Source organism: Chiloscyllium punctatum, chromosome 11 (genome assembly GCF_047496795.1).
Source record: "Chiloscyllium punctatum isolate Juve2018m chromosome 11, sChiPun1.3, whole genome shotgun sequence".
Taxonomy (NCBI): Eukaryota; Metazoa; Chordata; class Chondrichthyes; order Orectolobiformes; family Hemiscylliidae; genus Chiloscyllium; species Chiloscyllium punctatum.
In genome coordinates, this window is record NC_092749.1 from 37191305 (window position 1) to 37208397 (window position 17093).

Below are 17093 nucleotides of genomic sequence, written 5' to 3' on the forward strand. Positions count from 1 at the left end.
AGAGCCTCAGTACGTTTTATATTTCACTGGCGTAACTAGTAAACGGATTTGTGTGGATCGTTTTCTCATCTTGGACGTGATTTTAAATAAGCTGCAATCAAGATTTTTAAAGGCCCGTTGTGCATTTTTTTTTTCTCCAGCCCTTTTTCTTTATCTGCATTATATTGGCATTATGGTTAGACCAACAATAATCACCTGGAATCTTCACATAAACCCAATGGCAAATTTAACATATATCTCACGGTGTGACATTTAACGTTCACCAATGGTAAACGCGTTCGATGGAAGCGCCGCCATCCCTCATATAACGAGCACATGCTAGCAGTTAAAGAACAATCGTATAATACAAAACCGTGCCGATGTCGATGTTAAAAAAAATCTAATTAAATTGTTGCTAAACATTTGAAGGGACAGGAGGGAAGAAAGCAAACGTATCAGATGTTAGCTGTGCTCTGTTTTTATTATAAAATAAGCAGGATTTCGCCTCCAAAGATTGTAGTCACGTAATATAAACAGTAATAAAACAATTTTTATGCAGAGTGAGAGCATTCCTTCTTGTTGACTGAGATTTTTTTTAATGCTAGATGAAATGACATTATATGTTTACGGATTGTTTTCAGTTCAATATAGCTGCGATTACACGTTCCACGCATTCTACTACAGGAAAGCCAGCTTTCTGTACAGTTTTCATCTACATGTAAATGATCTTCCTATAGCGTGTTTTTAATTCTTTTTAGCATATTTTATCAAAACTTAAAATGCTCATTATGCACGCGATTACAAATCTACTCACTCTTGTAACCTGTATATATATATATATTTGTGTGCATGTGACTGTATGTGCTGTAGTGTAATTTTAATTGAGAGCAATACTTCTGAGATTGTGATTTTGTGACCAGTAAAATATTAACTTGTCTGTCTAAACAAAGACATCCTCCGTTATATAAAACCTTAAGACTTTGCTACATCAATCTCTTATGTGATCTAATACAGTACCTTATAACTCGAATAGCTATATCCATCTTTCCTTCCCATGGTTGACAAAATATCCACTAACGTTTTTTTTATGTACATCGCTTAACTGTCAGGTAAAATATATAAAGGATAATCTTGAGAGTGTCTTTAATTATTCGCAGGTAAAAGGAAATTGTTCTTTTTTTTACGAGCCAAGGTCAACTAAGTTGGATGACATTGGGTTGAGCATGGAGTCCTGTAATGCATGGTGGTGTATAACATCTGAATTGGGTACCGCAACGGCGCTAGGACCTGGAGGCGCGGCCAGAGTGTGTAGAGGCTGCAGACTAGTGTTGGAGCTCTGGCCCAGGGATCCTAAGAGTAGCGCCGGGCTGCTCGAAGTGTGATCCGGGGTTTGAGACGGAGTCTTTTCCTCGTCTGAGCTCGCTAACATATTTTTGTTCCCATTCATCGAATGATTCATTTGGTTGTGGCCGCCGGCCGTAACGTTGGAATTCGAGTTCTCGTTGTTTTCTCTGCGGGGGCAAAGAGACAGCGAGAAAAGAAATCAAACATGAGAAAGAATAAACCGAATAAGAATTAAGGAACAACCCCAATTAAACGCGGAGGCCATTTGAAAAATCAAGTCGAATATCCTCAACGCGAGTGTCAAAGACGCCAAAAAGAACTTGAAGTCAGTCACAACTTTTCTAACACTGCAGTTGGGAACTGACTGACGGAATAAGTCTTGGAGGCACTGAACGCGTTACAGTTAGCACCATTCCGATTTTGAAGCCGTTGCTTTATTCTTAAAGTATTCTCAAGGAACTGGCGCCAAAGAGTAAACCAGACACTTTTGCAAAATTTAACTTTTCCATAAACAAAATCAACGGCGCTCGGCAGCGACTGGCTGCACAACACACGCTTTTAAAATGATTCACCGAGAAGCCGATGTATCCACGGGCCAGGTTATGTTCCGGAGTTTTTCATCCTCCACTGTGGCATTTCGTCGCCAAATAAAAAAGTTAAAACTTTTCTTTTGCAGTCGAAGCTTTCGCTTCTCGCCATCCGGGTTGGAGGCTTCAAGTCGAACCCAAGCAGAGTCTGCCCTGCATTTCGGTGCCTGAGGTTATTGTCAGTTCGAGCATACTTCTCTTCCAAATAAAAATCACAATTTGAAATCAACGCACTTCCAGCTGGCGAATGGGCCCCGAATCGGTGGTGGAGACACACATATCGGTAGGATTGCTGCAAACGAGAGATGCCGCGGTTTGTACCGAGCGAAGTGAGTTAAACAGCTCTATTTAATAATGTGAAAATGATGTATTGCTTTTTTACTTACTCGTACCTTTCCTTGGCTTCGGCGGCTCGGTCCCTCTGTCGCCTGTTCTTGAACCAGTTGCTGACCTGGGTGGTGGTGAGGCCGGTGGCCTCGGCCAACTCCCTCTTCTCCCGGGGCGAAGGGTACGGGTTGTGAGCATACCACTCTCGCAGGACGCTGCGCGACTTCTCCTTGAAGCAGTAGCTGGTCTCCTCGCCGTCCCAAATAGAGCGCGGCAGCGGGAACTTGCGCCGGACGCGGTACTTGCCTACGGCCCCTAGCGGCCGCCCCCGCAGCTTTTCGGCTTCGATGTAGTGAGCCTTTAGCCACAACTGCTGCAGCTTCGGGTGGTTGTGCGGAGAGAACTGGTGGCTCTCCAGAATCTTGTAAAGTTCGCGGAAGTTGCCCCGGTGGAAAGACACCACGGCCTTGGCTTTGAGGACGCTCTCGTTTTTATGCAGATGTTCACAGGCAGGTAGTGACCACAGGAAGCGGCCGAGCCGCTCGATGTTACCTCCTTGCTGGAGGACTTCGCATACACACGCCACTTGCTCTTGAGTAAACCCAAAAGTTGGAAGCATCGACATATCTCCCCCGCCTTGAGATAGTCTAAAAACACATCCAGATCCTAATGGAAAAAAAGTGTTCTGTGTCGCTCCTTTGCTTGAAGGTTACAGTCTCTGCTAGTGCGTTTTACTTGTAGACGCATAAAAAATCTTTCTTTCACAGGAGACTCAACATACTGCACTTGAAGACGTCCAGAGTGCTTTCCCTTCGTTTTTAATAATATTATTCTAAGTTGGCATGAATAGTCATTATGTAGAATTTGATTGGTTGGTTATCTGACCTACGGATGGTGAGGATAAGACAATAGTTAGTCAAATTATTTACCATGGAGACGCTGTCACTCAAAGTAACCCGATCCCCTTTGAGGTGTCTCCCTAGCTGAGCGAACAGCTTGCAGCTCCAGACCTACCTTGTAACACTGCACAACGTTATATGATTCCAGTTTGACAATCGAATCGACGAAAGGAAGAACAAGCCACGCTTTAATGGTCTTATTGCACTATTTTTTCGCTTCTTGTTCTGTTTTTGCTTGTCTGTGTATTTATTTGTTTCAGCTGCTGTGACAAGAACCTCGTGGAATCTCTTCAATGATTGACATCGCAATAAGCCGCAGAGAATAGCGTTTTTTTCCTCTCTTGTGGCAACGATATAGAAGAACACAAGGGTGGCGCCAGTGATCTGGAAATAACGCGTGGTCTTGATCGCGTTGAGCTCTGGTACCTGTAGTTACATTTCTGATACTTCGCTATACTTTGATCGTGGTAGTTGAACTACAGTTCCACAATGCTTTTCTGCCCAGGGTTTCGGTGGCGTGGGAGGGGAACTTGATGGGGGATGGGGGAATGGTGGGGAGGGAGAAGGTATAATCTAGTTTTCATCTGATTGAAATTGAACAGAAACTACCGAATTAATAACGGGTTGTCGCCTCATGACTTTATAATGAAGTATGCTTTTATCATCATCCAACTTTAAACAAATAGATGGGATTTGACAACGCACAATCTTAACAGAATACAAACTCACATATTAATCACTGGTTGGAGTTCTATTGCTTTTACGTGGAAGCATTACTTTATTTATGAATACCTGCATTAATCAGTTTGACAGAACTAACCATAATTTTGAAAACTGTACTGATCACAACGTGATTTTTGCATCAGTGTCAAATAATGAATGCTAATTTCAGAACCGAAATTTACAATGTGTGATTGATCTTAGTGGGGAACGAGAGAAGAAAGCAGAACTAATTCATGTAATCCAATACAATCTTTTTTTAAGTATATGTGTCTAATTCTCGGATTTGCAAATCCTAATTTCGTGTCATTTAACAACAAGGATGAGGGAAGGATGGCGATAGTGACGGTGTGTGCCTCGTATGTTTATTTTTCGGGGTCGGAATAATCAAACAGATGCTTCTCTTTGCCGGGGGCAATGTTAGAAATCTGAGGTAACCAGTCACAACTTCAGCAAAGACCAGAACATTGAATCGGCCCATTGCTCCACTATACGCTTCGTCCAACAACTTGTGCGTCAGCAACACTTCGGATCAAAACAAGTCAGAATGTACCTATCGAATTAACAAAACAAAGCGTGGATCCTCAATCTGACAGGCTTACTTTCAAAGCCAAGTTTAAATCTTGCTTATACTTCCAGTACTTTTTTCACTCAGGATTTTTTTGCTACAAAAATTCGCAAGATTCTCAACTGTTTTATAATAGTTTGAAAACGTCCCATTTCCCATACCTCAATAAACAGACTGAGCTGCTTAGAAGAGTTTATTAGAAAACAAAGGCTTAAAACAGCTGTTGGCGAGTTGTCAATTTAATCCGTATTCTCACCTTGGGGAGCTGTGGTAATAGAAACTTCAAAGTTTTAATACAACGGGGTTAAACCTGTTCCTAATAATTCGTACCAGCATTTTAAATTGTGTAAAACAGTAAACCATTACCGATAAAATAACATTTATGTTGTGTTCTGAGTGCGCAACAAATAAAATTTATCCTGTGGTTACAGCTTAATTATCCATATTTATTTAACTTCTGGGTAGAGTGTAAAATGTACCTGATTTAGGTTTCCGCTACGCTTCCATCGCTCTCAACTGATCCGCCACATCCTGTTCATTTATCTTAACTAAATTCGGAAACTCTTTTCTTTTCATCCCAAATTATTCATTTTTGTTTGTTTTTAAATGCACTGTTTTTCTTTAGGCTTTACAGAAACTCTCCACTATATTTACCAGTAATAAGCGGTTGCACGTTTTAATTTGACGTGATATAAGATAACTTACTATTAATCTCAAGAAGTATGCATTTCATTAATACCACACTTCCTTAGTCAACACAAGCTACAACTTGTGCGCAATTTTGTTACATGGGAGAACCATTTCGGGTCTGTGGTGAATTAGGATTCTGTCGAAGTGGCTCGCCCCCTTTGAATGAACAATGCAGATTAATTCGTTGATAATATTCCAGGAAACCCGAGGGCTGAATCAAATGACGCAGCCCTTCATGACAAGTGCACTTGGAGAAGATTTGAGGACACTTGCATTTATGTATTCCAAGATTGCATAGACGTTATTCAATAAATTTCCTTATCTAGAGTGTTAGTTTTTATTCATGGCGAGATTCATTGTAACATAGTGGAAACCAAACTCTTTTTCCGGAAGAGAGGGAGAAAAGGAAAGAGCGAGAGAGAAGAACGATACGGTTATTTCCGCATTAGCTCTGTCACTTATACCAATTAGGTTTGCTTATCATGAGTTTAGATCTTAAAACAACATTAAGGCATATTCACCTTAATTCAGTCCATACGCGGGGCGGCTTGTTTCACCCATTGCCACTGAAATGAGAAAAACGAAAAATTCAAATAATACTAACTATAAAACGGCTGACATAATAGAAAGAAATCGGAGGTCTAAATTATTAGACACTAAAAGAAAGGAAACCTGCAAACAAAAATAAATCAAAACATATTTAAAATTATAGCCCATGAATGACTATGACCAGAGAACACTATTTTGGAAAAAAACCGACAGATATTAAAACAAAGTGGAAAGTTGCACCGGCGTCCTAACAGCTACTATTTAATTACGATTCAAAGTTAATCCTCTTAGTTTGGTGGAAAACAATATTGTCACTAACGAACAACCATCCGAGGGAACGAAAAGCTTCGGCGGCCAAGCAGCGAATGACAGGCTCAGTGACGGTACAAGGATCAATTTGACAATATTTGTAAACTCCTTCGTGCCAGGGCTGCATATCTGAGAATGGAAAGCTTGAGGGTTCGGCGGAGTCTGACCAGTGATTAGACTTGCTGATGAATGGATATCACGTTTCTACTAATGGTTGCCCCGTATTTTGACAACCTCCCACTACTAACCCGAGAAGCTGGTAGGTCGACCGGCCTTAATTTGCTTGATTGCTCCAAGATGTCGAAGAAAGCTGAAGTGATGGAAGCGCCTTCCTATTGCCATTGGAAAATGACAGACCCATTATGTCACATAATATTTTTATTTCACGATGTTTCAGAATTCACCCAAATAATATTCTAAAACGTCTTTAAAACGATATACTTATTTTTCCAATTAATGCAACAGCTGACAGGCAGTGTGAATATTTTTACATTTCAAACTTTAATTAACACGCGATTAATGTAACTGCAAATATTTCTTTATATTGCTAAAGACAAGGTCTGCGATTTCATAGAATTATTAGCGGAATTGTCTTCGCAGTAGTTCGTATTTTGTCAAATACTTTTAAAGTATCATGTAACTTTTACGCTGACCAGCATGTCCCATTTTCAGAAACTGTCCGTCTGTTCGGCAGGATTAAAGACTAGGTAGAATAATGCAACCTGACGTGCAAATGGAGAGTTCAAAATTCTACATGTGAAAATTTGCCCGTCCAATGTTTCTGTCACAATTGACTTATATAAAATATGTTTTCTTTAAAGTTCCGTAACTTTCTTCCGAACATTAGGCGCCATTTGACGCACCGCCCCCTACGAACAAAGTGATTGCAATTGAGAATATTTGAATTCACTTGCTTGCTGCTTTGGTAAAATAAAATACATTATTTAAATAACCTAACCGCCCCTGGGCCGTTTTAGAGAAGCACACACATACCATCTTAACTGGGGCAAACTCGGATTTATTTATCAATAGTATAGATCTGGCCGAACGTGACCTCTGATTTGTGTAACTTCGCTACAACGATTCAAACACGTGACATTCCTGATCAGTTTCTTTTTAATCCTGATACATTGAGATGCATAAAGCTAACTAAAATCCAACACAATGCAGTGAAAATTAACTGTAGTTTTATGCGATTTTGAATAGAGGCACCGAAAAATTCAAACCCCACGCGTGTCCACGCATAGTTAGTGGATGACATATAGATGATTGCACCGTTTTTCATGAACCGGACCTGTTGTCTCTATTTCTCTCTCCACAGATGCTGCCTGATCTTCTGAGTTTCTCTGGAATTTCTATTTTGTTTTATTGTCTAAAAAAAATAATCTACAATGCCGTCAATTTTTACAGCATTTTCAGAAATTATGTTTGTGAAGTGCAAGTCAGTTATTTTTCATTTGATTCCAAACGTACTGTGCAGCTCTCCTGTACTTTCCACCACATTCCACCCCATATAACAGCACTAAAGCCTTACTTTCTAACAGCCAAATTAATTTTGCCATAATCTTTATCCATTTTACTAATGTTAAGTAGATAATCAACTGCCATAATGTAAAATAGAGCAAAAATTGAGTACTTAATAAACCCATCAATATGCAATATTACTTTATTCTGTTTTATCATTATATATTTGTCATTGTAAACATGAACATCTTTTGAAGTTCTTGTTTTGCTGAGTGGCTAATTACTCGTGCATACCAAAAGAAATAATTTTACAACTGAATATATTGCCGTTGCATACTCATAAGAACAGTAACAGAATTATAACCTCTAATTCATATTACATTTGCATAAAAAGTAACATGACTAGTAAGTGTGATTTGCTAGTGGATTACTATTTGTATCTTTTTTGCCAGTTTTGAGATTAAAAATGCAAATATTCTTGCAATCTGTTTTCATAATCACTTTAAGCACATACATGTTTGTATAAATGGGTGTTATTTTTCAAATATAAATTACTTTTATGTTTGCTAAGAAGATCAGCTTTCTATGATGAAATATCTTATCTATTGAAGAAAAGTATTTTCTTAGGGATGTACTTTTGTTCATGAATGGATTTCCTGCTTCCTATCGCACAATTTAAGGCACAATGCAAACAAATTACCCCATAGTAAGCACAAATGCATTTTACACTGTTCTCATCTATATTTGTAAATTATGATTTATGTTTTTTTTTATTTTCTGTGAAGTCATGAATTAGCATGGTTTTCATTGCATTTGCAATCATTTCCATACACATCAACAGGAATGTGAAATCTTTACATGATGGATTCTGTAATAGTTAATGATCACTGGTTTAATTTGTTGTTACTATTATTAGTTATTGGTTTTGCTGTAATTGAATTAATGTAATATATAACTGTACATGAAATATAATGGAATATGAAGCACAATTCAAGCCTTTTATTGATCACATTCAGTTTTATTAGTTAAAAATAATCAGATTATGCTTAACAATGGAGTTTTGACCTATTTTCACATAATACTTTTCAATTATGTAACAGCAAAAAAGGAACAAGGTGCATTTTGCAAAACATAAATAATCAAACTATGCAGATAAATATTGAAATAGTCATGTCAAAAATGCAACTGACATTAACAATTGCATATTTATGAAATATAATCTTTTTCCATCCTAGTGAATTTTAAGTATAGCAAGAAAATAATAATGCAAAAATGTCCAAACGTAAAGGGCCACCTAGGTTTGAAAATTAAGGACATCACACTAGCAGACTGAGTAGCCTTAAGCAATAGTATGTTTACTGTTGGGGGAAATGGAGAGCAGACTTTGATGACTGAAGGATCGGCTCGAATGCAAGTCAACTAGCTTTGCTTTCTAACTTCTATATGAAAGTATAATATGTACATTCATTGTTATATAATGTATACTGACTGCATTAACTGTTGCTAATTAATGGCAGAACTGGATTATATCTGAATTAAGGAGAAGATATTATGATGTGAATCCCCAAAAAAACTTGCATGTTGACATTAATCATAGCATTGTCACAAGTTTATTAAAACGCATAAATAAAAAAAATATTTCCACTAACTTCAAATTAGAATGTAGGTAAAATAACAGAAAATTGATTTCAGGGCATTGATTTCATCATATAGTTCAATCATTGAATGATGCTTTTGAATTTTGAAAATGAGTTAGATCTTTGTCTTGGAATCCAAAATCCATTACCAGAAATATTTACATCTGATTCTCCAATCTATTTCAAAATGCCAGAAGTAATATTGTTATGTAACATGTTCCGATTAGATAAACCTGAATGCATATTAATATCACACTACTATCAAGTCATTATTACTTTATCATCAGAAGAGCTCTATTATCCTCACTTAATAATTAGGGACAACCTTAACAAATCAGCTTACAGCACTCAAATAAGATGCCATTGAACAAACAAGAAAACATGCAATTGCCCTCAAAATAGTATATAATCATTTCATGGATTTAATTTAATTGGACATATACCTTTATTATTAATCATTATTTCCTCTTTTGCAGATTTTAACTCAGGTTCTACAACATATACACTAGGACTTAGTAGTTTACCATGAATAAATAAATCACTAAATAGGACAAATCAGTAAAAATTATGAGATGGGCTATGTCGGTCAACTCACTTAATTGTTTTTGTATATCATAAAATTTTAAGGCTGTTCATACGAAGATTCCTGACAGTATGCTCTATGGTAACCAAATAGTTTATGCATTGTTATATGCTTGTACAATTCCAAAATGCAATCAGTAGTGATAAATGGACTATCAGGGATTCATTTGTGTTGTATAGATTCCTGTCCTGTTCACACTGGAGATACACTCCATGATTCAGCTGACAAGGCCTTTTCTTTGCTGTAAGCTCTGAGGGAAATATTGAAAATCTGCAATCAAGATAGAAAAATAAAGACGTAAAGAGTAACAGGGAGGCCATTTAAGAAGTGCGAGAGTTTCTGAGAACCAGGAGAGTGTATGTAATATATTATGATTACAGTAAACAAATCCAACAGTGGTAGGAAGCCAAGAAAGAGAGATTTCCCTTTTTAACATTTGCTAAATAGGTCAGCAAAATAGTTGCTCATTTAGTTGTTACTTTGAATGAAAATGCTAGTTCATCCTAAGAATACAGACTAGAACTTTTTTTAAAACTGGAGGTTATGAGGACAAAGTCTACTAGAGGCAATGGTGGAAGTAGGATTCATGATAGTTAATTAATGAAGAGGGCATGGAAAAGTATTTATGAAATATATTTTGAAAAGAGGATGGGTAAACAGCAGTAAAATACAGACCAATCACAAAATGTTTAAAACATCTTTGGAGGTGTTATGTGGAATTACTTCTTACTGCACTGTAAATTAATTGAAGATAGCATAAATAGACCAGTGAAGAGTTTGGAAGACAAACCGAAAATGAATTTAAAAGAAAATTGGTAAAAAGAAGGAAAAATTGGAGAATTGGGCCTAGAAATTATTGGAATCCAGCTATTCATAACATGTCATATCTTAATGGTTAAAGGTCATGCCAAAATGAAATAAACTGCAAGGTTGGGGTCTGGACATGAGGTGTGCAGCAGTAAATGACATCATACTCTAATATGATCAAAAGTATATCCTGAGCGATTTTCTCCATTTTTAAAAACCAATAAATGATCAAGTTTGTGTGCAATCTAATGCACAGTATACCTAATTCACATGTACATATAGTGTGTATTGTGAAAGAAACCATGTTTTAATTTTGTATATTGACAACAGATTGAGTGATGCTACTACTAACAATCTATCATAAGGAAGTATTGAAATGAGAACAGTAAGTAAAATAATACGTATGCTAACCTGCCAAAGTTATTTTAAATTAGATGGGTCAAACTGCAATGTTCCTGCCCATGTGTAGCCTGATCCAACTCCACAGGCAACCTCTGTTACAATGACAGAACTTCAGCAAATTTCAAGGAAAATGCAGCCAGCTGGATCAGAAGAATGTAGGAACAGCCAGAAGTAAAGGAAAAGCTATAATTAACAATCAAAATAAAACAAAATTATTTTACAAACTGAGATCAATAAAAAGTGTAACTTGTCAAAACTATAACTTCTAAGATTAATCCCCAAAACTGCGAAAATAGTTTTGCATTGTGTTACTCAAATTATGGTGTTAAAATCTACCTCTTGATAATAGTAGATCATAAGTCCTCAAGCAATCACTGAAAATTTATCTGAAGCAGAAAGATGAGTACTTTATTTGGATGGCATGTCTGTATATTATTGTTGCTCAAATAATTACAAATTACCTCATAAAGTAGATGAGAATATCAATATTGAATTTTATTTCAGTACTATAATACCCTAAATTTCATGATGCAAGGACATTCAGATTTGTAACTGGAGACGTCATATCAAATGATATTCACAACCAAGACAGAAGTTATTTGAAGTATAGTATGTTAATTCAGTAGAGCAACAGAAATTGGGTTGCAGTTTGAAATGTTTTTACTGAACATGATTAAATATAATCTTGCCTAAAATGTCATTTACTTTTGTTTAAAACTCTATATTTAAAATTATATGTTATAAGTCGTTTACATTTGAGATCTTCCTAATTTAAATTATGTAGGATGATTTGTGCTTTAGTGTAATGTGTAGTCTGATGTGCCGATTTTCTGCACATTTAATTTTGTTTTTTGTACATTATAATGTAAGTTTTTTTGCATTTATTATAGAGGCCCAGTTGTATGGATTAGAATATTACTACTATGCTTCCTATCAGGATGCTTTACTAAGGTTTGACTATTTGTTGGATAATTGAAATAGGAAGAACTGATTTCATCACCCTGAATAAATTCATGACAGTTGTTTGACCCTCTATTAGGCAAAATACACAAAGGTTTGGCAAAACATTTTTGTACATGTTGCCACATAATCAAATAAAAATAGCAGTAACTTGTTTTCAATTTTACTAAATTAAATTGCTATCACAGACACAATATATTGAATGATACTGTAGGTAATTTAGTTACATAATTTTCAATGCTTGTAAATGGGTTATTGTATATTTGACAACCAACTTTAATAATGAGAAGCAATTGCAATTCACCGCATTACAAATATTTGCTTGCTTTATTGGAGATATGTTGTCCAAATGGTTTTAATTAAAGATAACTAAATGCCATTTAAGCAGTCAAATACTGAGAAATGAAAATAAGAAATTAAAAGTTATAATTGTGTAGGTTTGAATAGTACCATCTGTGCACACGATTTTGCTTAATTCAATGTGCAACCCAATAGTGTAGCCTGGTCTCCATTCAGCAAAATAATAAATATACAGCTCCATTATTGCCTGAAATTGTATTTATATTATCACTCTTTACACTTGCAATTAGCAGATACACATACCAAATCCAAAAATGTACACATAGGGAATTTGGTCCAACACGAGTCCCACATAATCACGATAATTACATAGATCTATTTATTGGGATTTAGCTATTTCAACGGTGACAAACATTAGTCTGTATATACAGATAGCTAACCCTTAAAGACTTATTGGCTGTACACTGATTTCTTTGGGCACGGTTGATTTCTTAGTAATCAAATAGTTGGGAAACTGGCGCTGCTAAGGGTCTAACAACTTGTTCAGCAGCTTTTCAATAATCTATTTATTTTCTTGGATTATCGTGGTCCTTTTTAAAAATACCAAACAATGTGATGTTTACAACGAATCACAGATAGAAACTGTACCGTACGGAGATGGATCCCGCGCTGAAGTATTAAACCAAAATTGCATTACGGTAAACTGACTTAAGGGTGTGCACCACTGCCACTTCTCCTCGGTACAATTCGGAAATGTCAAATTTCATTCCGCATTTGAGAGAATTATACCAGTCTGTTTTTATAAACTAAAGAGTCCCATTAAGGGCGTTGACTCTGATCGCTCACCAGTTTTAAAATGAAAATTAGGTTGTAATTAGAATATCCTAAAGATGTTTTCACGTGTTACTTCGTCCGTCTATTTGCGGTTCGTCAGGACAGCAAAATGCAGAAGATGTCACAGCTCAGTGCAATTGGTTAGCATCAGCCACAATTAATGTTTTAAACCGACGGACTATGCCCCCAGGCCGATTGTTTGAGAGAGGTTAAAACCGCCTCCGCAACCCACAAGAAAAATTTCCTTACAGGTTTGTTTGTAAAAATCCCCGTTTACCTCAATGGGCCTTTGCAGTTGTGCCAAGCTCTCGAGCTACTGTTCTCAGACCTGGGGTCTGCGCGCGGTTGTGGTGGCGCCGCGAGCAGAGCGCGCGACCTATTTGGCCATCGGGATGCGCGTTCATTGCACGCGGTTTGCAAACTCCTGGCAGCAAAGTGCTGGCGAAAAAAACAGTGGCGCTTTGACAACCACGACTGCTTCTAGCACCGGTAGGTATGATTAGTACTTAAAATGCTTTTTTTGGTTGTTGTTTACACCAGAAGTGTAGATTTAATTTTACTTCCCGTAAATGATCTTCTCGTCACGCTTGTCCTCTCTAGAATTGGTTATTTTGTTCAGTAGGTGCTGCCGCTTATAACATCAAAACTCCATGAAAATAAGACTGTTAAGTGGACTTTTTTTTCTGAGGTGGGAAACCTGAAGAGCCATATATCTAGACAATTACAATTATCTCACCTAATGTATATTCGTGAGGAGATACTGCAGAATGTGGTCATCAATCATTTGTAGCACAGCTGCTCCCTCATATCCAAAGTGTCACCTCTCAAAAACAAATCTTGATTGGCCAAGTAACCATTTACCTGTTGTTGGCAATCAAATATTCAACTGTTTGTAAATAACCAAATATACAGCACAACTCACCAACAAGAAGAAACCCATCTGCAGAAATGTTAATAGTACTCCTCAACCCACCAATGATATTTACCAAATAAGATTTCAAATTGAATTATCTGGGCATAGGATTGAAAGAAAAACATTCTAAACAAAGCCACTAAAATATGAACTCAATTAGTTGTTAATGTTAAGTATTACTCACAGATGGTTCATTATTTGATCCCTCAGGTTTGCTGTGCCTTTGAGATAATGGCTGAGCATCTACCTCAATGCCATTTTTCTGTGCTGTCCGCTTACACCTTAATATCATTAAGCCACTCTTGATATCGACCCTTCTATATGGAGTCTGGCAGTTGAGCTGCACATTTTCAATTGATTTCGGAAATTTCCACTTTAATGCAAAAGGATTGTAGTTTCCATGGATATCCTCTTAAAAATAGTCCAGAATGCTTCACAGCAATCCAATCCAGTGGAAACCTGGTCAGGAAGATTCTGGCAATGTTTGTAACCGTGAAGTTGTGTGCATGCATATACACACATAAGCTCTCATGAAAAGATTGAATTTTTATTTTAATCCCAAGGAGCAGCAAGACCTTACGAATATGCATAAGATAATCCCTAATGGAAGGGGTAAATACACTTGGTTAATTGTTAGGTTTCCAGAGGAGAATCTTTGGCTGAGGGGCATACATTCATGGGTGTACTGGTCTGACTGTTTGAGCCTTTCTGTGATAGCAAGGAATCGCTGATTAGATTAGATTACTTACAGTGTGGAAACAGGCCATTTGGCCCAACAAGTCCACACATTGACCTGCCGAAGCACAACCCACCCAGACCCATTCCCTTACATTTACCCCTGCCCCTCACACTATGGGTAACTTAGCATGGTCAATTCACCTAACCTGCACATTTTTGGACCATGGGAGTAAACTGGAGCACCCGGAGGAAACCCACGCAGACACGGGGAGAATGTGCAAACTCCACACAGTCAGTCGCCTGAGGTGAATATTGAACCTGGGTCTCTGGCACTGTGAGGCAGCAGTGCTAACCACTGTGCCACTGTGCCACCGTGCCGCCCACTAATATTTGAGAAGAGTAAGGCAATATCTGAAATATTGCATTCCCCTCCCCCATTCTCATATCATCACCCCATTACAGTCAGAATATAAAAATCTGGTACAAATGCAAGGAAACCCAGCAGCGTCACATCCATACTTCTGGCTGTTCAACTGTCACCACCACCTCCTCATCGTCACTAATTACTCAACTTCTTGAACAACGTAGTGGCTTAGTTGATGGCACTCCTGCTGTTTGCATCACAAGCTGTGAAGTCAAGTCCCACTCTAGACTGATATTACAATGTGGTGTTGATGGATTATTGTTCTGTTAAGAGGTGAGTATCTCTTGGTTGAGAAGGTTAAAACAAGGTCTTGTCTGCTTTCAAAAGTGAATACAAAATATCCCATATTACTTTTTCATAGAAGAAAATGAGTAGTTTCCCTGATGTTCTGGTCAGTATCTGTCCCGTGATCAACCTCATGGTCTTTTGCAAGCTTGCTGTATGTAAATTGGCCTCCATGCCTACTACATTACAAAAGTGGCTACAATTCAAAAAGCACTTCACCAACTCTAACGGGTATTCGGCCATTCTGAAGTGCTGCTTAAATGTGTATCCTTCTTTCTCATGATATACATGTCTCCTCCAAATTTAGGAATTTGAAACACTTGCTTTTCTTTCCTGAAAGTCTTAACCAAACCTTTGACAGTCCTAACGTGATGTGCATTTGCTCAGAGATATGTGTAACTCTCTTGATGTGGGAACAAGCAGTTGCAGCAAAAGAAGTGCAGAATAGGAGAAGTCAGCATCTTGTGCAGTATTCCAGGCCAGCTTGATGCACTAGAACAAAGCAGTACTTTCACACTAGACATACAAACATGTTTTGAATTAATTCTAATTTTCAGACAATTTGCTTCAGTTGTTTGGATTGGTTTAATAATTTTCTATTGCCTAACTTCCATGGAAGATAACTTGACTCTGAGAATAACTTTTAGTCTGCCAGTTTCACACAGTATCAAAGACCACAGAAAAAATTATATTGCAGTTAGTAGATAATTATTTCTTTCTGAGAGACTGGCTGGGTATCCAAGAAAACTTACATACCCCTAAGCAGTATGTCTATGTTGTTTTAACAACAATTGTTTTTACTTACATAGTGCTTTTAATGTAGTGAAACAGCCCAAAATGCCTCATAGGAGGATGATCAAATAATGTTTGGCATTGAACCATGTAAGGAGATTTAAGAATAGATGACAAAAAGAAGTAAGTTTTAAGGAATGTCTCAAAGGAGGAGTAATAGATAGACGGGCAGAGAAATTTAGGAAGGGCATTTCACAGATTAGGGTTTAGACAGTTGAAGGCATCTAAATAAAAAAAAAGACTGTTCAGAAAAATACAGACACTTTGAGTCAATTCTTGAACTTAAACTGTCAGAAATGGTCATAAAATCACTAACCTTGTGGTTTTCTTTATTCATTTCCACTCTCTGCTCACAGAATTCTCACAGGCTGGTGTGGACAAGGCTTTCTGCTTTTATATCACTTTTGCAGAGTGGGTAACTTACTATGGTATAATGAGATGAATGTAAATTATGATGATGAAGCCAAATATGAGTCTGACATCAGTATAAGAGAAGACAGTAGTCTAGAATGACCGTGCCTTAGACACTGTGCTAAAGAGCTTTGTTTGATGACCTATTATGCACCAATGTGGTGGTCATTTAGTTCAGTTGACTGGGCAGCTAGTTTGCGATACAGGCTAATGTTAACAGCGTGGGTTCAATTGTCGCACCATTTAAGGTTATCATGAAGGATTCTCCTTCTAAATCTCTCCGCTCACCTGAGAACTGGTGATGTTCAGGTTAAATCACCATCAATCATCTTTATAATGAGAAAGCAGTCCTGTGGTTTGGAAGGACTGGGGTGACTTCACCTTTATGGAAGAATAAAAGGGTTGCCAACTTAAGACTGAAATCAGGAAAATCTTTTTCTCTCAGAGAGTTGTGAGTCTTTGGAACTCCTTACCACAGAGAACTGTGGGGGCAGAGCTTGACTGTTTATTTAAGATTGAGATAGATAGATTCTTGATCAGTTGGGGAATAAGGATTATGATGAAAAGACAGAAGTATAGACATGAGGAATGGTAGATCAGCCATGATCATATTGAATGGTGGAGGAGGCTT

At 37.4% G+C, this 17093-nt stretch overlaps 1 protein-coding gene across 8 annotated transcripts; it reads right to left on the bottom strand.

Annotated features, from left to right (window-relative positions):
* Window positions 1-441: 441 nt before the first annotated feature.
* Window positions 442-13326, bottom strand: LOC140482906 (homeobox protein SIX2-like). 8 transcript variants are annotated; one of them, XM_072580639.1, is made up of 5 exons: window positions 13237-13326; window positions 10875-11048; window positions 5636-5680; window positions 2297-3122; window positions 442-1490 (listed from the first exon to the last, which is right to left on the bottom strand). In XM_072580639.1, the coding sequence occupies exons 4-5, from the start codon at window positions 2860-2862 to the stop codon at window positions 1160-1162; spliced, it is 897 nt and encodes a 298-aa protein (XP_072436740.1). In that variant the 5' UTR covers window positions 2863-3122; window positions 5636-5680; window positions 10875-11048; window positions 13237-13326; the 3' UTR covers window positions 442-1159. The 8 variants fall into 8 exon arrangements, with proteins under 8 accessions (XP_072436740.1, XP_072436743.1, XP_072436741.1 ...); XM_072580642.1 differs by lacking the exon at window positions 10875-11048 and having other exon boundaries at window positions 13237-13313; XM_072580640.1 differs by lacking the exons at window positions 10875-11048; window positions 13237-13326 and adding an exon at window positions 5983-6167.
* Window positions 13327-17093: the final 3767 nt, after the last annotated feature.

What these genes read in the sequence shown, in the direction of transcription:
- LOC140482906 (XM_072580639.1), bottom strand. Translation starts at nt 2,862, where the DNA reads ATGTCGATGCTTCCAACTTTTGGGTTTACTCAAGAGCAAGTGGCGTGT. An exon ending in GAAGCCAAGGAAAGGTACGA is followed by an intron (nt 1,491 to 2,296) that starts GTAAGTAAAAAA and finishes TTGCCCCCGCAG; the next exon opens with AGAAAACAACGAGAACTCGA.